General features: G+C 41.3%; 1 protein-coding gene across 6 annotated transcripts in view; it reads right to left on the bottom strand.

Moving 5' to 3' along the window:
- ACBD5 (acyl-CoA binding domain containing 5) overlaps positions 1 to 20,173 on the bottom strand; it is a 44,021-nt gene extending 23,848 nt beyond the window's left edge. The window contains exons 1-6 of one of the 6 annotated variants that reach the window (XM_058180744.1): positions 20,050 to 20,173; positions 19,026 to 19,154; positions 18,181 to 18,356; positions 15,110 to 15,230; positions 14,318 to 14,390; positions 4,035 to 4,146 (exon numbers count right to left, since the gene is read on the bottom strand). In XM_058180744.1, coding sequence (XP_058036727.1) covers positions 4,035 to 4,146; positions 14,318 to 14,390; positions 15,110 to 15,230; positions 18,181 to 18,271 — 397 coding nt within the window. In that variant the 5' untranslated portion in view covers positions 18,272 to 18,356; positions 19,026 to 19,154; positions 20,050 to 20,173. The other 5 variants (XM_058180745.1, XM_058180747.1, XM_058180743.1 and 2 more) reach the window with 5 other exon arrangements.
- Between the last annotated feature and the right edge of the window lie 1,995 nt (positions 20,174 to 22,168).

Genomic DNA, 22,168 nt, shown 5'->3' with positions numbered 1-22,168 from the left:
CAGTGTTGGAGAATTAAAAACTTCTGGAGGCAAGTTGTTCCACTGATTAATTGTTCTAACTGTCAGGAAATTTCTCCTTAGTTCTAAGTTGCTTCTTTCCTCTATTAGTTTTCACCTTTGCTTCTTGTCCTGTTCTCAGATGCTTTTAGCTTGACTCCCTCTTCTTTGTGGCAATCCCTGAGGTATTGGAACACTGCTATCATGGCGCCCCTAGTCCTTCATTTCATTAAACTAGACATACCCAATTCCTGCACCTGTTCTTAATATGTTTTAGCTTCCAGTCCCCTAATCATCTTTGTTGGTCTTCTCGTTCTAGAGTCTCAACATTTTTTTTATATTGTGGTGACCAAAACTGAATGCTGTATTCCAAGTATGGCCTAATATAGTGGGATTTATTTCTACTACTGATTTTAGTGCAATTTGTGCAGGGCTGTTATGCAAGTCACAGTCACTGTTCACAGATTGACAGATTTCAACTCTGTAGTATAACTTGACCATCTACTATGCATGTGTAAGTTACATCTTGGATATTGTGTATCATCTTTTGCTATCCGTTTTTATTCAGAACCCAAAAGTTCAAATAATTAAGGAGTGGACTAGCTGATAATATTTTGTGCCTTAAATATCAGAGCGAAAATTGTTACATTGCCTTGGGCTCCTAGAAGAAGGGTGAAACGTGACTGCATCAATCAATGTCATGCCTTCCCAAATACATTAGCAACTCAGAATATTTTTACAAATATATCTGTTGGAAACAGCCCTGGTGTTCTGGAAAAAAATTTGTTTTTTTCTTAGAGTCTTCTCTGATAAAATAATTAATACAGTATTTCACTTTTGTTGTCCTTGCCTAATGCGATAAAAAATGAGCAATGAAATAAAAATTACATTCTCACAAGTAGATGTGGAAGACCACTACTCTGTCCAATTGCAGAAAAACTAATTTAATTTGAAGCAAAGTACATAATGTATATAATACCAATAAATATATATATATAACTGTGGTTGATTATATATATATAATTGTTTTACCTGCTCCCATTTTCCCCTAAACTATCATTGTCCAGTCTGCAAATTCTTGACAATTAATTTCAAGTGATTCATTAAGCAGAAGAAGAAAAACCTTAATCTAGGCTCAACACTAATTTATAATTACTGAAAAATTCACGTGCATTGATATAATCATTTACTGATCTTTTTCTCAATTAGCACTATTGCCAGAGCAAGTGAGAATGTTATTTCTACAGCTTTTTAAATCAGTAACAATATTTCACAAGAAGCAGGGACTCATGGTAAAAAAACAAGGATTATGATAATTTAATATGGCATAAATGTGTATTTCTTAATTCACTTCATCAGAAGCTGTAAAATATTTCATGCCTCTGATAAAATACATTTTCATCCATGAGAATGTTACCACACTAAAACTGATACCATTAATGCTTATGGCAGTGTTTCTCAACTTCACAACATTAAGATGTGTGGACTCCAACTCCCAGAATTCCCCAGCCAACCTTGCAGGGATTTGAAATCTACAATTTTAAAGCTGCCATGGTTGAGAAATATTAGCTTATGCTAAACTAAGACTTTTAAGATGCCTTAAGACTTTCCATTATATTTGTAACTTCATCACTTGTTGTCAATCAAAGAAATGTGGATTCAAATCATGCCTTACTTACTCCATATTGGAAAGTTTAGCAATCTCTGTAAGAATCTTGTTGTTGCTGAATACATCTCATGAACACAATAGACATCCACTTACGGAGTCATAAGAGCATTTGGGTAGATCAAATGTATAATAGCACTATTTGACAGTCATCTTTTTCCAAAATATTCTATTTACATTCAGAGACAAGTGCTAAATTTCATACCAGGCATCCATATATAGCTAGGGGTTTTTTTGTTTGATTTTGTTTTCAAGAAGATAAATAACCTACTTATTTTTAAAGAACAGGTTCTTGATATACATACTGATTTTTTAACTAATGATCAAGCTGCAAAATGCTACTTTGGCTAATGAAATTGTTTAAAACCTTTTTTATATATAACAACTGCTTTGCAAATATTCTGCTCAAGTTGTTTTGCATCGTTTAGCAGAGTAAAAGAAAGTAACGTTCTTAGAAGTAAATAAGACCAAAGTCCCTTTGACTTTTTTGCCAGGATTTTTTCATATCACTATAATATTGATAAATCAAGACCTATTTCCTGTGTGTGTTTGTGTCTGTATATCCTAGATAATGTAACTACTTGTGGCAAATTAGGAGAGAAGGATAAGAGAATATTTTAACTAAATGCCTGAATTTGCAGATTTTCTTTGAACTACTATCTGATTAACTAGCATTGACTTTATGCGCTACAAAAGCTACACTGTGTTAGTATTTACACAAAGAATGTAGCCAGCATCTCTTCCACATTTTTCCCATTGTACTACTTGGAAATATAGCCATTAGGCCAGTGGTTCCCAACCTTTTCTTGTTTGAGGCACAACCTTTTCTTGTTTGAGGCACCCTTGGAAAGCCTTTCAAAAGTTCCCGGCACCCTTATAAGGAAATAGATATTTAAAATCTCCGTAGCTCAAAAGTTCCCGGCACCCTCAAAAGATCTCACGGCACCCCTTAGTGCCGCGGCACACTGGTTGGGAACCACTGCATTAGGCATTGCATAGCAAAGAGGTATCACATTCCCTCATTCTGCCACGGCCGAAAACCTGCAGCTCTGTACAGGGGAGATGAGAAGGGCTAAAACCCATAACCTGAGCATTAAAAGTGATTGCGTTTATACAACTAGATGAGTTAATAACTAGCTATTCAGTTAATTTTTAATCCTCCATTGTTTTTTAAATTGTGCAAACTCAGCTTGTGTCTTTGGTTGTGAGCCAACCTCTTCCGCAAACCTGCAAAACAAAATATTGAATCAAGCTAAATATGTTATGTAAAATCCTACTCACCTGAGGCATGGAAAGGAGAATTGCATGATATCAAGATTGCTATTTTTTTTTGTCACCACATGCAAAATATAACTAGCTATTAATAATAGAATCTAGATCTCATATTTCAGTTCATATTAAGTGCCTTTTCAAATATTATATTTTCTTGAAGGAAAAAAATGGATGCATATTTGAATAGACTGTGGGTGTCCAACTTTTTGGCTTGCCCAAGCCACGCTGAATGAAGAGGAATTGTCTTGGGCTGCATCTAAAATATATTATTCTTAAAAATTTGCAACCTTGTGGGGCTGACTGCTAGTTGTTCGGAGCCACGAGGGACCTGCGGGCTGCAGGTTGGGCACACCTGGTTTAAACATTATGAAAAAAAAAAGCTAGCCAAGACAAGCCAGAACAAAGCAATGGAAGTTAGGTCATGGTAATAGAAATAAATGCATTTTCACAGGAGTTATTAGCAGTCTTATTTTTCTGATATTTATAACTTTATATATTAGATTGCAAAAACCCACACAAGATGTAAAATAATCATTAAGTGGAAGATCATGAAAGTCTAAATTTTTGCTGCCATTTAGGGGGAATTCCAGAACTTTGCAACTCAAGTATAGTAACCCTACCATTTACATCTCTTTCAATATTCAATATAATTTATTATAAAACAAATACAGATAATCCTCAGTTAGCAATGGCAATTGGGATGGAACTGAGCAACATGTAGTAAAGTGCAATGTGAACTAGCCATTTAGTGATTGAAATCTCAACATTTCTGATTGCCATTGTTAAGCAATTCACTGTGGATTGTTAAGCAAGGTCACCACTGGTTACTATTTGATTTTATTTGTAGGAAGTTGGTCACAAATGGTGGTCATGTAAAAAATGGGGATGCTGCAAATGCTAGAAATTTGAGGACCATTCATTCAATGTCCTTGCAATTTAAAAATATCCTGAATGAGTGGTTGTTAATCTGTATCACAAAAAAGCTTTAACATTCTTTTAAATCACTGGTAGCACAAGCCAGAGAAACAGCATTCAAAATGTTGCGTAATGTAAAATTAAGCAATTTAAAGCTGATAAGAGAGTTGTTATGTATTCCCACCTGTGATTAGATCAGATCCTTTATTTTTTTTATCCTCTACAATTTCGTAAAATGGGCCTAAAACATGTAGCAGTTCCTCAACTTTGTCTGTCATCGGCATTGTTTCAAGAATCTGGAGAAACACAAAACATGAATGAACCACACACCTTTCAGTGCTAAATTTGACAATCTCTGTGATGCTTTTGCTATGAACCAGTCCCACAAGAAGAATCTCTTCTCAAGCAGATTTGGATTGTAGCCAGCAGTTATCAAAACTAAATCAACAAACTTTCAATGTTTGCATTAACCAATTTTATCTACTATTTACTTTTAGAAGGGTTCCCAAAATTTCTAAGATGGCAGCATATTTGCAGTGGAATCTCCAGCTAGAATGGGAGGAGGAAAAGACTAGCTAGCTTAGAATCTTTGCACAGCAAGAAGCCACATGGACCCGACTACTTCCAGAATCCATGAATCCCTTAACCAGCTATTCCCAAGAGAATGGGGTGAGCCTGGCAAAACTCTTGTAAATAGGCACGCAACAATAAAGAAGTGACTCTGATCAATACACATGGTATTGTTCCGATTTCTTCCACCTGACTATTTTTTTTTGTTTATTCTTGTTTAAAAGAGTACACAGTAGTTTTTTAATTATAGCAAAACCTCAGTTTATTGTACCTCAATGACATAATTTTTGCATGCAATAGATTTCACTATTGTTTACATGATTGCATTTGGTTGTGGTTTCTAATTTTGTTTAATAAATATCTGATTATTATTATTTTTTTGCTTCTTGTGAACTTCTCTAAACAGTTTGGCCCTGGCTAGGAGTAAAACTTAACAGCTGTCCATTATTCATGAATGTCCAATAAATCAGAGATTACACTTCCATGTTATTTTTCATCATTGGTATAAGGACATTTTTACATAATCTAAATTTACATAATTGGTGTAATCTGATATGTCTTGCATAATTATGCCCTTACACAAATTTCAGCAATCCTATATTTCAAAAACAATCTCCTACATTGAAAAATAGTTTGACTACCTTTTTTCTTCCTGTTCTATACGATGGTCCATTTATCCCTCTCGTTTGAGTAGAATACTTGTCCCATCAAACTTTTTTTTTGCAACCATCCTATTTAAAATGTCTTTCATACAGCAAACTCTTCATCTCAATTTATTAAAAACAAGGTTTCACTACATAACTCTGCAAAGTAGAGTCTACTTACTTGAAAGATTCTACTGACCGTTAATATAGATATATGGTAAATATGAATACACATGCCATAACAAAAACACACAAAGACTTGCTTTTTATTCTTATATGAGGAATATCTTGTTTTGAAGATGGCACTAAATGATAGATCAAGATGTGTTAATCATTAACAGTTACTTTTACAATTCCTGTACAAACCTGATTGTTACTCAAGTACATAGATACTTCCATTCCATGTTTTCTGCTTACATTTGCCCTTCTATAATTGGGCAATCTTTAAAAACAAAACAGGTTTAGCTAGAAAATTATTAAGGATTTATCAACTTCTAGTCTTCCAGTCATGTGAATTCACACACTGTTTCAATATATATTAATATCTACTGAAAACGGTATATATTTAGAATGTAATGATACAATTTTTATTCAGTATCAAAAAATTGGAAAATGCTACATTTCTCTCTCTAATAAAAGTGGAACCAGACATACCAAAAATTCTGGAGAAGAAACAAGATTTGATAAGCCACCAAATTGTAGTGAGAGTCTTACATATTTTTTAGGTTTTTGCTGCTTCATTTTCAAGCCACCCAGAAACACATTTCATCCAGCAAAAAAACTGATAGTCTTTAACCACAAATTTAAAATGGCAAATATATAATTTTATTTTGCTATATACTAACTCCACCTCCAGCAATCCAGGAAAGGTTATTGCTTCACATTGTTGCAGGAGTTTTTTAAAACTATACCCAATTTGGTGAGCTGAAAACATAAAAGAGCTAATAACAGCACAGGCCCTTAGATAACACACACATACATCCTATTATTCACTACTCACTCTTCTCTAATCTTCCCCATGGCTACTACTTCTATTACAATTACTACTGCTCCTTGTGACTATTGCTAGAAAAAAAATGTCTTTCTTCAAGGATTACTGCCTTGTCGTGGTGAAGGGGTTTGCGTAGCTCAATGAAGCTATGAGCTATGCCGTGCAGGGACACCTAAGATGGACAGGTCATAGAAGAGAGTTCTGACAAAATGTGATCCACTGGAGAAGGAAATAGCAACCCACTCCAGCATCTTTGTCATGAAAACCCCATGGACAGCACAAAAAGGAAAAAAGATATGACGCTGGAAGATGAGCCCCTCAGGTCGGAAGGTGTCCAATATGCTACTGGGGAAGAACGGAGCACTAGTACTAGTAGCGCCAGAACAATGAAGTGACTGGGCCAAAGCCGAAAGGATGCTCAGCTGTGGATGTATCTGGTGGTGAAAGGAAAGTCCGATGCTGTAAAGATTTTTTCTCCATAGGAACCTGGAATGTAAGATCCATGAATCAAGGCAAGCAGGATGTGGTCAAACAAGAGGTGACAAGACTGAACATCGACAGCTTAGGAATCAGCGAACTAAAATGGACAGGAATGGGTGAATTTAATTCAGATGACCATCAAGTATACTAAGAATCCCTCAGAAGAAATGGAGTAGCCTTCATAATCAATAAAAGAGTAGGAAAAGCAATACTGGGATACAACCTCCAAAATGACAGAATGATCTCCGTTCGAATCCAAGGGAAACCATTCAATATCATAGTAGTCCAAGTCTATGCCCCAACCACTGGTGCTGAAGAGGATGAAATTGACCGGTTCTATGAAGCCCTACAGCACCTTATAGAATTAACACCAAAAAATGATGTCCTTATCATCATGGGGGATTGGAATGCTAAAGTAGGAAGCCAAAAGATAACCGGAATAACAGGCAAGTTTGGCCTTCGAGTACAAAATGAAGCAGGGTACAGGCTGATCGAATTCTGTCAAGATAATATGATGGTCATAGCAAACAATCTTTTCCAACAACCTAAGAGACAACTCTACACATGGACATCATCAGATGGTCAACACAGAAATCAGACTGACTATGTGCTCTGCAGCCAAAGATGGAGAAGCTCTATACAGTCAGTAAAAACAAGCCCAGGAGCTGACAGTGGCTCAGACCATGAGCTTCTCCTTGCAAAATTTAGGCTTAAATTGAAGAAAGTAGGGAAAGCCCTAGGCCACTCAGGTATGAACTAAATCATATCCCCAATGAATATATAGTAGAGGTGATAAATATATTTAAGGAATTAGATCTGATAGACAGAGTGCCTGAAGAAATATGGACAGAGGTTTGCAACATTGTACAAGGGGTAGCAACTAAAACCATCCCCAAGAAAAAAAAATGCAAGAAAGCAAAATGGCTGTCTGAGGAAGCTTTGCAAATAGCTGAGGAAAGAAGGGAAGCGAAAGGCAAGGGAGAAAGAGAAAGATACACCCAGTTGAATGCAGAATTCCAGAGAATAGCTAGAAGAGATAAGAATACATTCTTAAATGAACATTGCAAAGAAATAGAAGAAAACAATAGAACAGGGAGGACCAGAGATCTCTTCAAAAAAATTGGAGATATGAAGGGAACGTTTCATGCAAAGATGGGCATGATAAAGGACCAAAGTGGCAGGGACCTAACAGAGACAGAAGAGATTAAGAAGAGGTGGCAAAATTACACAGAAGAACTATATAAGAACGAGTTTAACATCCATGATAACCACAATGGGGTGGTCACTGACCTTGAGCCAGACATCCTAGAATATGAAGTCAAATGGGCCTTAGGAAATCTGAGCAACAACAAAGCTAGTGGAGGAGATTCCAGCTGAATCTTAGAAGACAATGCAGTGAAAGCGCTACACTCAATTTGTCAGCAAATTTGAAAACTCAGCAGTGGCCACAGGATTGGAAAAGGTCAGTTTACATTCCAATTCCAAAGAAAGGCAATGTCAAAGAATGTTCAAACTATCGCATCATTGCACTCATTTCACATGCTAGTAAGTTTATGCTTAAAATCCTATAAGCCAGGCTCCAGGATCGAGAACTACCAGAAGTACAGGCAGGATTTCGAAGAAGCAGAGGAACTAGAGATCAAATTGCCAACATACGCTGGATCATGGAGAAAACTAGGGAGTTCCACCAAAACATCTACTTCTGCTTCATTGACTATGCTAAAGCCTTTGATTGTGTGGATCGCAACAAATTGTGGCAAGTTCTTAAAGATACGGGTATACCAGACCATCTTTTTTGTCTCTTGAGAAACCTGTATGCGGGTCAAGAAGCAACAGTGAGAACTGAACACGGAACCACTGATTGGTTTAAAATTGGGAAAGGAGTCTGGCAAGGCTATATACTATCGCCCTGCCTATTTAACTTATATGCAGAGCACATCATCAGAAAGTTGGAATTAAGATTGCCGGGAGAAATATCAACAACCTAAGATATCTTCTGCGCGTGCGCGTTATGGCGGCGTTTTGAATACTCACGGAGAGTGCGGCTGGTGAATCCTTGGGCCGTGATGCCTTCCCATCGCCTGCCTAGCTGCTGGTACTCCGGCCCGGCTCTATCATCTTCTCGGCAGCCGGGAGCGAGGTCTTTGGGCCTCATTGGACTCTCGGTTGCCGAGTACGGGGCCGGAGTATGCTAATAAGCAGCGAACGGCAGCGAATGGCGGCCGCCATGTTGGGGGGGGCGCGAGAAGACGCCCGGCGCGACTCAGCTGTTCTCCAGCCGTTCTGGCCGGGGGAGGATACCGACGAGGCTGAGCAGCGTCCCGCCATGTTGGGGGGGCCCCGAGAAGACGCCCGACGTGACTCAGCTGTTCTCCAGCCGTTCTGGCCGGGGAAGGACATCAACGAGGCTGAGCAGCGTCCCGCCATGTTGGGGGGGGCGCGAGAAGACGCCCGGCGTGACTCAGCTGTTCTCCAGCCGTTCTGGCCGGGGAAGGACACCAACGAGGCTGAGCAGCGTCCCGAACATTGTTTGGGGCGTTGTTAGCCACGACTGCCGGGTTTGGGGCGTCGCTAGCCACGACTGCCGGGATGGGACTCGTACGGCTTGGACATCCCCCCCCTCCCTTTTTCCCTCCTTGGGGACCGGAACATCGTTTGCTCCCCATTGCTGGTTTCTTGCCACAGCCTGCCATAATCACCGCAAGTGCCATCTGCGGTCGATTTTTCCTCAGTCGTTTCTCCATCTGGAACTGAGAGATGGCTTCCATAACTTCATCATTGGCTCTGTGGCTTGTTAGGGCCATAAATGGGCCCAGGACTAAGTGGGCCCAGGACTAAGACCATAAATGGGCCCAAGACTAAGACCATAATCGGCTGGCCTTAAGGAGGAGACATGGATGGCATGAGGGCATGGACGTCGTTATTTCAATTAGCGTACTGCACGGGTCTTTGTCCCGTAACGGTGCGCAGCCGGGAGAGTGTGGGAGACCTTTTCATTCTTGTGGTCCCACGGACTCCTACGGACTTGGACCCATATGGTTGGCCATCTTTTATGGGCCTTTGGTGATCTTTGTTTACGACGGATACATCTCTGAACGGCCTAGGATGGACACTTTTACCGCGACTATCTGGACTATCGCTCCATGAGATATACACTCGCCGAACTACTACGATTGCGAGGTTCCCCGCCGCAAGAATGGCCCTCAAGCTATCGAGGGCCTACCTCAACGAAGGGTCTTGGGACCCAGAGAGGTGGCACGAGCAAGAAGAACTTATGGGGTTTTTAAATAGATTTTTAATAAGGGGTTTTAAGGAGGAGGGATCTGACGGGTGGGGTGAAGACCCATCGGGAGGGATCCAGCCCTGTGCTAGTTCATGCACTTTGCTATCTTGTCCAAGGCGGCGGGGAGGGCGATGTTCCAGGTTCAGAGGGCTTTTCGATCTGTACGGTAAGTGGGAGGGGCAGATATGGCGGGGGCGATCGAGAGTTGGGAGCACGTGTTCGATGTCTAAATGCGATCGCGTGCTCGCCCCCAGCCCCACCCGTTCCTCAGGTGGCCATGATCCTCAGAGCTTGGACCTTGGCTGATGTTGTGTAATGCCGGTCCGTGGTTAACAAGGCCCCTGACCTGTGATCTTATTCAGGGGGAGCCCGCGGACCTTATGGGCATTACGGAGACCTGGCTGGGCCCAGAGGGGGGGGTTCCCCTCGTTGAGATGTGTCCTCCAGGTTTCCGAGCATTTCATCAGCCGAGGCCCAAGGTAGGGGTGGGGGTGGCGGTTGTCATTAAGGAAGATCTAGAGCCGAGGAGGCCACTGTTCCTCAGATTGCCGGCTGTGAATCCTCTATGTGCGGTGGGGCCATAGGAGCCAGTTGGGCTTGTTGGTCGCACCTGGCTCCTTGCTGCGTGACCACAGCCCTGCCAGATCTGTTGGAGATGCTTGCCGCTGTGGCGGTTGAGACCCCCAGACTTATAGTTATGGGGGATTTCAACCTGCCGTCAGTTGGCTTGTCATCAACGGCAGCTCGGGAGTTTGAGGCTTCCATGACGGCCTTAGACCTGACTCGAGTAAATGATGGCCCTACGCACATGGGGGGAGGCACGCTGGACTTGATTTATATCTCTGGTCAGTGGTTAAATGATCTGGTACTAGATGATTTAGTAACAGAACCAATGTCATGGTCCGATCATTTTCCTTCGCTTAGACTCCCGAACCCCCATCCACCATGGCAGGAAGACGGAACCTATACGTTGGTCCCGTCCCAGGCGCCTGATGGACCCTGAGAGGTTCCTGACGGAGCTTGGGCCTTTCCCTGAGGATCTGGCCCACGGCACGACTGAGGAACTCGTCGCGGCCTGGGAACAGGCCGCGCGGGGCCTTGGACCGTGTCGCGCCTTTGCGACCTCTGACCCGGCGAGGTCTCGTCTGGCCCCTTGGTTCTCCGAGGCTGAGGGAGATGAAACGCCGCGAAGACGCCTAGAGAGCACCTGGAGGTCCAGTCGCCCGAGGCTGATCGGACACTAGTTAGGTCCTATACTAGGACCTACCTAGTGGCAATGGGGAGGCGAGGCGACTCACGCCCACCCTCATTGCGCCGGCAGATAACCGCCCGGCCGCCCTGTTTGGTGACCCGCCTCCTTCATCAGGAGGTGCGGATGACCCTTGCAGGGACGTGCCGAGGAGTTTAGTGGTTATCTATACGATAAAATCGCTCAGCTCCGGGACAATCTGGACCGAATTTGGGATGATCCAAGCGGGGAGAGGAGGCACGCCTTGTTGAGTCTGTTTGGGATCAGTTTGATCCTGTGGCTCCGAGGGCGTGGACAGGTTATTGGGGAGGCTCCATGCCACGACATGTTTACTGGACCCGTGCCCTTCCTGGGTGGTACTGGCTACTCAGGAGGTGACATGAGTCTGGCTCCAGAGGATTATCAATGCTTCTTTGTTGGATGGAGTCTTCCACGCCGCCTTGAAAGAGGCGGTGGTGAGACCCCTCCTTAAGAAGCCTTCTCTGGACCCAGCTATTTTAAGTAACTATCGTCCGATCTCCAATCTTCGCTTTGTTGCGAAGGTTGTAGAGAGTGCTGTGGCTCGACAGCTACCCCAGTACCTGGATGAAGATGTCTATCTGGACCCGTTCCAGTCCGGTTTCCGACCCGGATACAGCACAGAGACGGCCTTGGTCGCATTGGTGGATGATCTCTGGAGGGCCAGGGACAGGGGTTATTCCTCTGCTCTGGTCCTGTTAGACCTCTCAGCGGCTTTTGATACCATCGACCATGGTATCCTGCTGCGCCGGTTGGAGGGATTGGGAGTGGGAGGCACCGTATATCGGTGGTTCTCCTCCTATCTCTCCGACCGGCCGCAGACGGTGTTGACGGGGGGGCAGAGGTCGACCGCGAGGGGCCTCACTTGTGGGGTCCCGCAGGGGTCGATCCTCTCGCCCCTGCTGTTCAACATCTATATGAAGCCGCTGGGTGAGATCATCAGTGGCTTTGGGGTGAGATACCAGCAGTACGCTGACGACACCCAGCTGTACTTTTCCACCCCGGGCCACCCCAATGAAGCTGTTGAAGTGCTGTCCCGGTGTTTGGAGGCCGTCGGGGTCTGGATGGGGAGAAACAGGCTCAAGCTTAATCCCTCCAAGACGGAGTGGCTGTGGATGCCGGCATCCCGATTCAGCCAGCTGCAACCGCGGCTGGCTGTTGGGGGCGAGTTATTGGCCCCAAAGGATAGGGTGCGCAACTTGGGTGTCCTCCTGGATGATCGGCTGTCGTTTGAAGATCATTTGACGGCCGTCTCCAGGAGGGCCTTCCACCAGGTTCGCCTGGTTCGGCAGTTGCGCCCCTTCCTTGATCGGGATGCCTTATGCACGGTCACTCACGCTGCTACCTCTCGCTTGGATTATTGTAATGCTCTCTACATGGGGCTCCCCTTGAAGTGCATCCGGAGGCTTCAGTTAGTCCAGAACGCAGCCGCGCGGGTGATAGAGGGAGCTGCACGCAGCTCCCATGTAACACCTCTCCTGCGCAGGCTGCACTGGCTACCTGTGGCCTCTCGGGTGCACTTTAAGGTGTTAGTCACGACCTTTAAGGCGCTCCATGGCTTAGGACCTGGGTACTTACGGGACCGCCTACTGCTACCACATGCCTCCCACCGACCCGTACGCTCTCACAGAGAGGGACTCCTCAGGGTGCCGTCCGCCAAACAATGTCGGCTGGCGGCCCCCAGGGGACGGGCCTTCTCTGTGGGGGCTCCCACACTCTGGAACGAACTCCCCCCGGGCTTACGCCAGATATCTAACCTTCGGACATTCTGTCGCGAACTGAAAACATATCTCTTTATTCGCACGGGGCTGGCTTGAATGGAATTTTAAACTCAAATTTTTAGCAATTTTAATGGGGTTTTGGTTTTATGGTAAATTTCTTAAATTTTTCAGGCTCATTTAATAAGTTTTTAACTGATTTTAACTTTGTATATTGTATATTGCTCTTTGTTGGTTTTATTCTGCCTGTACACCGCCCTGAGTCCTTCGGGAGAAGGGCGGTATAAAAATCAAATAAATAAATAAATAAAATAAATAAAATATGCAGATGATACCACTCTAATGGCAGAAAGCAAAGAGGAACTAAAAAGCCTCTTGATGCGGGTAAAGGAGGAGAGTGCAAAAGTCGGATTGAACCTCAACATTAAGAAAACTAAGATTATGGCATTCAGCCTTCTCAATTCCTGGAAGATAGATGAAGAAGAAATGGAGGTAGTGACAGATTTTATTTTCCTGGGCTCCAACATCACTGCAGATGGGGACTGCAGCCAAGAAATTAAAAGACGCTTGCTCCTGGGGAGGAAAGCTATGGCAAATCTAGACAGCGTACTAAAAAGCAGAGACATCACCTTGCCAACGAAAGTGTGTATAGGGAAGGCTATAGTTTTCCCAGTTGCAATGTATGGCTGTGAAAGTTGGACCATAAGAAAGGCTGAGTGCCAAAGAATTGAGGCCTTTGAACTCTGGTGCTGGAGAAGACTCCTGCGAGTGCCTTGGACTGCAAGGCGAACAAACAAGTCAGTCCTAGAGGAGATCAACCCTGACTGCTCTTTAGAAGGCCAGATCCTGAAGATGAAACTGAAATACTTTGGCCACCTAATGAGAAAGAAGGACTCACTGGAGAAGAGCCTAATGCTGGGAAAGATTGAGGGCAAAAGAAGAAAGGAACGACAGAGAAGGAGGTGGCTGGATGGAGTCACTGAAGCAGTAGCCGTGAGCTTAAATGGACTCCAAAGGATGGTAGAGGATAGGGAGGCCTGGAGGAACGTTGTCTATTGGGTTCCGATGGGTCAGACACGACTTCGCAACTAACAACAACAAAGTTGATTGCTTGCTTACTTACACACATCATCTTCTCTCTCTCTCCTTCACTCACACTCAGTTGTTTTGCAGCTCAACTTTTTTTTGTGCTGATGCTGGGAAGAACACTTGAAGAGGAGAGAAGGGAGAACAGGTGCAGGCAATTTTACGGAGAGCCTGCTCTCTCACAGGCATAAACTTCTATAATGAGCTAAGCTAAAATTTCTCACTCATTTTTTGTGGCAGTAATTTTCCTAATGCTCTCCATATGAAGGCAGCTAGCTCTAAGATTTACATCCATTAAGTCACAGAAATTCCTTTTGAAATGTAGTTAAAAAAAATAACAGCTAAATCAGTCGGAAGGCTACAGAGGCTAGAAATAAAATCCCTGCAAAATATATATATTCTATCTATGTATATAAATCAGCTCTTACTTTTTTCATTTCTTCAACATATGCAATCATAGCATCTTCTTTGGGCATTGTGCCCAACGAACTCCATGCATCCCTACAATGAATACCACAGGAAGAACATCTTCAAAATACTGGGCTGCTTTACTATTATGTAATAGTAACTTCAATAATTAATATAGACTGTGGAATTTATGTGTCTTTATTTGTCTAAGAAACTGCATAGATTTTTTTCCCAGTGCAGAATCATACTGTTAGTTCACTTAAAAACAAAACAAAACAAGAAAGTGGTCAAGCTCTATTTCAAATATTACATATGTTCAATTTTTTGTAATAAAGTTTTTATCCCCCCCAAAAAAGTAGCAATAATAGGCAGAAGGAAAAATACTTGTATGATCTCCAGAGTTTTCAGGATCATAGTTTAGTTTAGTTTACTTTATTGTCATTGCACCTCGTATAATGAAATTAAATGCCATCTTTAGTGTACATCATATATAAGAAAACTATAAAAATAAAACAAAAAAACACATCCTTCACATTCTTTACAATTGAATTGAAAATTCCTGATACTGCATTAATATTACACTATACAGTAGAATTCAGTATAGTTACTTCTCTGGGATAGATAGCTATTTTTCAGCCTATTTGTCCTTATTTTAAAATACCTTTTCAGCACCATCTGGAGATAGCAAGGACAAAATTTGGACAAAGGATGTGCTGTAATTCCAAGACAAATACTTTCCATACAAGGGGCGGGGGGAATAAAAAAGGCATCACTTTAAATCATTAAAAACATCTTTGTTGTATACTATTTACCATTTGTATCTACCAATAGGATCCCAAAATCCTGGTCTTGGACTATTACAAGGTCCTTGAGTTGCTTGTTTATAAAAACTATAGAATTTCAGCATCATTTCATTTGTTGGCTGGAAAGAACCTATGGGAAAAGATTTTTAGAGTAAGAAAAAGTGATATGATTGCTTTAACAAAATAATTCTAGGTTATTGTAAAGGCAAAATAAAGAGAGTAGTCAATCATTTAAAAATGGTTTTATTTCCACTAATTTAAACTAAAAGATCAGTTATCTTGCCTGTTTATTTTGACTTTAAACTGTGAGGAGATCTAATGATGAAACTACCTTTACACAAATAGATAAGAACTAATCGATACGAATATTTAGGCAATGATATCAACACTGTTTTGTGTTTCTTTCATTAGAAAAAGCAAAATGTCCAGAGAAGCATAAAAAAGGATGGTTGCTGCTGTGTCTCATATTAGATCCAAAGTGGAATCCATAGGCTAAAAGCCATATTCTAGTAATAAACAAAACACTATAGAAATTCAAAGCACATTCTAGTAATATATGACAATTATTCTAATGATAAATCAGAATGTTCTTATCGCTATGACTTACCTAATAATGCTGAATCCACAACTGTCTTTAGGCAGTTTAGCTGTTTTAGACCTATCTAGGAGACCTTTGACCATTTGCAAAATAATTGCAAATTGGGCCAGTAAAAGAGATTTTAAAAATCTGAAGACTCTATTCAAACTATTTATTTTATTAAGCTACTGTGTTCTCAATATCTTAAAAATGGAGTTTATCACATCCAACTTGCTTATGGCAGATGTACTATATATTGATACAGTATTTTCCCTTTTACATTTATAGTTCCAAGAATTACTTGTGAGAACAATTTGACATATATACAGATAGTCCTTGACTTACAATAGTTTGTTTAGTGACCATTCAGAGTTAAAAAATTGACTTATGGCCATTTTTCACACTTATGACCGTTGTAGCATCCCCACGGTCTCATGATCAAAATTCAGTCGCTTGGCAAGTGGTTCATATTTATGACGGTTACAGTCCCTGGGGGTCATGTGATCAGCTTTTGCGACCTTCTGACAAGCAAAGTCAATGGGGAATCCAGATTCACTTAAGACGCATGTTACTAACTTAACAAATGCAATTATTCACTTAACAACTGTGGTAAGAAAAGTCATACAATGGGGCAAACCCACTTAAGAAATGTTTCATTTAGCAACATAAATTTGGGGCTCAATTATAGTTGTATGTCAAGGACTACCTGTATTGAAAAAGGAGCCTTTGAGTCCAAAACATGACTTTACTTAACAAGAAAATCAACCATTATTATTATTACTAATGAAGGAATAAATGATGGTTCCTCTAAATAAACAGAGAAATAAAGCACAGGCATTATTTTCACAGCTAAAATCATGTTTAGACTATTGCACAGGAAATCATTTTGCAACTATCAAGTGGTTGATTAATAAACAAAGCTGAAGAAATGGAAACAAAATTTTGTTCTTGATCTATTATTTCTTAAAATACTTTTTAAAATGTCTACAAATTATGTTTAGTGATGTGAATTGCTGTGCTGTTCCAGCGGTTTCAAAAAAAGGGTTGAGTAGAAATGCAAGAAACTTAAATATGTATTGTTACACCCATAAACCATCGCCTACACAAAATCTAATGAAAAGGGACAATGTATTCTTAACCTTAATGTGGACATATTGATGCTAGCCAAAGAAGGATTAGTTGAACCGTAAATCATTTGTTTAATTGTAAAAGAAGTTGTCAAAATTAAGGCAATTTTAGGTTCTGAGGAGCTGTTCTCATTTAGGGTTAACCATTTTACATTCTACAGACATTCCAAACACTCCTTGGCTTCACCATTGAAGCTTAATTCGCTTCCCCACTGAACTTTTTTCTGAATTTCTAACCATTTTGCTTAAGGGAAGAATTTCTGAAGCTTAACTTGTAACTTTAAGGTGATTGGATAAAAACATTTTTTTCAGTATAGGGAGCCCATACTTACAGGGACTCATGTAGGGAAAGGATTTAGGAGTTGAAACATTTACTCTCTGCCTCAGTACTTAACAAATCTATTCAGGTCAGGTGAAAAATGAAACCAAGCTGGAATATATATATGGAATTGCCCTAACTAATTTGCTAAGACGGAAGAAGCTACTTGGATGAGCAGCGAAAGATTCTTCGTAGGAACAGGAAAAGAAAAGTCTAGTTGCCAAGATTCAACTTCCTGACATTTTTTTAGTACAGATTTAAGATTTTTATTTTATGGTCAATACACATCTTTTTACTTTCAATAATATACAAATATCATTGTATATTTGAAGTTTCACTGACTTTAAAACCAATTGTATCGAATTATATTACAAGAAGAATCACTTTCAACATAAATTCTATCTGAACATAGAATATGCAGGATTCAGATTCAAGTCCATACTCAGCCTGGAAACACATATTGTAGTAATTATAAAAAGTTGGTGGCATCCTAACTCTGAAATGTTTGTCACCAATGGAAAAATTTCCAGCATTGTGGAAAAATCCTTACCCTGAATATAATTCTAATTGTTAATGCAATTCAGTGAATGTATGGGAATTTGTATAGCATATGCAGAATCATAAGTGAACGACCCTAACTGGATTGACTTAAAACACTAAGCTAAAACATGGCTGACTGATTTGTGGGCCTGAGCTTCTGTCATTCCAGACTGGAAGAGAGATATTTGGTGTGTGTTTTTTTTTCTATCTAGAGTGAGCAGTCTACCTTGAACACTCCAGATCTAACTTAAAACTTGACCACTTCAGCAATCCCACCGAAGTAGTTTGGTGTATCCTTTAACTTCCCAGTCACCATATTCTTTAAAGGGAGTCCCACAACCAAGTGCTGACCAGGTCCAGCTCTGCTTAGCTTTGATACTACACAAGGCTTACTAATCATTGGCATCATTTATTTCAAAAAGTCAGGGGAAAAATCGGACTCATCCACATCTTACAATCCCCACCACACCCCACTCCCTTGATCCAGATCTACCTCCATCGTTTTCCTCCTACTTACCATTTTTGGGCAAGCTCTGGATCACTTTCACGGCAGCTTCGAAGCGAGTCTCATGCACCGTGCTGTCTCCGCCGCTCTCCGTCTCTGCCATGGCCGGACTCCTGGTTCAGGCGAGCCGAATGGCGCTGCAGCCACTACCGCTTTCCTTGTCGGCTGAGGGCCCTGCGGCCGAAGCACTTCGGGATCATCCAGCAAAGAGCAAGGGAACGCGAAGGCCGCAGGGAAAACGGAGAAGAGCAGTCCGCTTAAGCCAAGCTTCTCACGTCCTTTGCCCAGCACCGCCCTCGGTTCTCCGTTTGGTCTTTTCTCGGCAGTATCTGCATCCCCCAGCTTTCAGACCACCCCTCTCCAAGACCCATGCTTCCTGGGGGTTTACATAGCTGATAGTCGTCGGAAAGCAACAGGGCGCAAACTTCTTACCCCCACCCCTTATAAACAGAAGATAATCTCGTCCTATTCCTGCACCATCCTGTATACCTAACTTCGGCAACTATCCCTACTCCAGTTGGCTAGAAGACAGAAGAATTCAAGGGTGAGGCAAGACAAGGTGGTCCAGGGCAGGCTAAGGAGCGAGCGCTATTGAATTCGATAGGATTTATTTCCCATACTTGATCCTGATTTCTCACCCAACAGCGTAAACTTCGTCCTCTGATTCTTCATTTATTACTGATGCATGGAGACCACCCTTCACCCCCTTACCAAATATGCAAGGAGAAATCCCTCCCGAAAGCTTCAGCAGAAAAGAGGCACGGAGGAAGGAATTACTGTGCTATCTCATTTCTTATGACAAGAAATAAGTATGGAATTGTACTAGCCAAGCATTTCTTGAAAAAAATATTACTTACCTTCTCTTTACTATCTCTACTTTTATCTTTGCATATTAAAAAAATATCTCCCCACACTCCGAAGTCATTCAATCCAATCGTATTCAGGTTTGTTTAGAAGCTCCACTGTAGTCTAGGCGGCTTTTCTCTCTGAAATTGTAGATAGGGGACTGCAGTTGTGCAGGTTATACAGACGACCCGTAGGCAATATAGATTTTTTTAATATATGAAGCTTTCCGACTTGTAAACAACACGCGCGTATTGCTTCACAATCGGTACTCTTCTGATTCGGGACTTGTCACTTAAATTCAATTCCCAAACGCACGGGAAAGAAAGTCATCTAGGAAAGTTTGATTCAACCTTTGGGTAGTCACCATAGCATAAAAGCAGTAATAAAAGTTGAATATAGACGAAATACATAAAGTGAGCTTCTCTGCAAATGTTTCCTTTTTTTTTTCAGGCAATCAACATTCTCCAAATTTCAGTACGTTCTACTTTTCCTGCCCACACTCCTGACCGAAACCAAAAACTTCAACGTAACCCTTATTCCCCACTCCTCCGCACCATCAAGAGTGCCATTTCACATAGTTAACATTAACCACCTCGCGGTGCAAACCTAAGCAATCGATTTCCCACGGCTGCTTGCATAGGGGACCAGACCTGTGTTCCCTTATCCTCACCAAGCTGGACGCTCCCAAGTTTTCTCCTTCGGACCTTCCTTTCCAAGACACCTTCGCGATCCGCTTACCGTAATACCTTCTTTATTCCACGAGTGATTGATTATTCACCTATGATTATGATCATGCACAGCTGGAGGGGCAGGGGTGTCCCTCTGTCAGTCTGCCGGCTCTACCTGTCTGTCCACTTGCAAGCAGATGGCAGTTATAAGGCCAAATTGCAGTAAAATGTCCTTCCTCCAACTTTCAAGACTAAACCGTCATCCTAAGAAGGCCGAAGGCCCGGCGGCATCAAGCAATAGCTAAGCTTCCATCCGATGTCCAGTATTCAAGGACTGCAAAGCGTATCAAGAGAAGACTGTTCCTACCTTAGGATGACAGGCTCCTCCAACCTTTGCCCACTGATCAAGAGCTTCTGTTATTGTCTTCCAACAGTAGCCTTCGACTCATTCTTGTCCCGCCTCCTAAGGAGAATTCTGGGTAATGTAGTCCACTTACTTACACTTCCTGTTGCTGACAGCCTGCCTGCCGTAGAAACCTCTTTTTTTTTAATAGATCAATCAGCGTGTGGATCTCTTTCGATGCTTATATATAATAGGAAACGTAATGACGGGTACTTATTAACTTTGGGCACGCAGTGCATTTCATTGGTGGAATTTATTTAATATTGTTGCTTGGAACGTAGGATGAAAGCAGGAACTGATTTGTGTTTCCTTTCTTACTTTAAGCATCTTTACGAATATAAGCCACACATTGTTACTATTCACTGAACCAACATTTAAGTGTATTTAATGAACTCTGACTGAAATTTAAAATCCTTAGCCAACCTGTATTGTTTTCCTCATTTTTCCTTAAAATCACCTATTTCCTTAAAATCACAGCAGATACAACATCATGGGAATTCCATTATTTTCTAGCTATGAAAATAAAAGCAGCAGCACTGGCCAATTGTGAAAGATCATGAAACAACAAATGGTGACCCAATTTTAGTGGAAGATGCCAAGCAAATTTCAAGGCATGTTGAAAGAACATTCTGGAAGATTATTATCCAGAAAACACTCTGGACATGTCCATGCAGTAAACAAGCTGAACTCACTTTGAAAGTTTCTTTAATGTTCCAATCATAATGTGCAACCTTTTCATAGCTGCTACCCAAAGAAACTATGTCAGTCTGACCTCTAAAACATCATTCAGCTTGAGTGGAGGATGGCACTGCAGATGCTTTTTTGTCCCACAAGAAAATTCCAGTCTTTAAAAGCCACTGGGTATGAGTTAATGTAGAAATTCACATATAATAGACAACCAGTTTGATGTAGTAGTTAAGATATTGGTCTAGAAACCAAGAGACTGTGAGTTCTAGTCTTGCCTTAGGCATGATAGCTTACTGATTTTGCACCGGTCACTCACCCTCAGCCCAACCCACCTAACAGGATTGTTGGTGTGGGCAAAATAGAAGGAAGTATCATTGTGTAGGTTTACTACAGTATTTTGAGTTACAGGTAGTCCTCAATTTACAATCACAATTGGATCCAAGATTTCTGTTGTTAAGTGAGACAGTTAAGTGAATTTGCCCCTTTTCGTGACATTTCTTGCTTTTAATTAACAGTTGTTAAATAAATCACTGCAGTTAATTATTAGTAACACAGTTGTTAAATCAATCTGGCTTCCCATTGACTTTGCTCATCAGAAGGTTGCAAAAGTAATCATGTGACCCTAGGACAAAGCAACTGCCATAAATATGAGACCATTGCTAAGCATCCAAATTTTGATCATGTGACCATGAGAATACTGCCACAGTCAGGTGAAATGGCTGTAAGTCATATTTTCAGTGCTGTTGTAACTATCTGTACTTATAAAGGTGGGATTAAAAACAAATCTAATAAATAGAAATGAGAGGAGTTTTTTGCTTCCAAAATACACAACAAAAATTGGGTTCAGCTTATCTGCAGAATAGACCTCAGTTGTTTTTTTAATCACAGTCTTTAAATGATGACATAAAAGTTTGCAGTTTTTTATATTTTGTTGTGTATATTTTTGTATGCAGGCAATCACCATTTCTGGAAATTGCTGATTGTTATATGATGTAGCTTTCAAGCCAAACCTATTAGTAGAGTAGAGGACATTAACATTTTGTTGTTGCCACAGAATTTGAGCTACATGAAAGACAAGTTAGTAAATGGAAAAAGGAAAACTATATGCTTAGTTGGTTACAATTTTTCAAGTCAGTTTATTCATGGATGGGTTTATTTCTTGAGTATATGCCATAATTCAGCACATTAAGCCATAATCAAACTACATACAGCTTGACATTGTATACAAAGTAAGCCATTTTAGAATAGAATAGAACAACAGCATTGGAAAGGACCTTGGAGGTCTTCTAGTCCAACCCCCTGCTTAGGCAGGAAACCCTACACCACTTCAGAATAGAATAGAATAGAATTTTATTGGCCAAGTGTGATTGGACACACAAGGAATTTGTCTTGGTGC

Source organism: Ahaetulla prasina, chromosome 4, assembly GCF_028640845.1.
Source record: "Ahaetulla prasina isolate Xishuangbanna chromosome 4, ASM2864084v1, whole genome shotgun sequence".
Lineage (NCBI taxonomy): Eukaryota > Metazoa > Chordata > Lepidosauria > Squamata > Colubridae > Ahaetulla > Ahaetulla prasina.
Note: the sequence above shows the minus strand (reverse complement) of the source record. Positions and strands in the feature narration are given on the sequence as shown.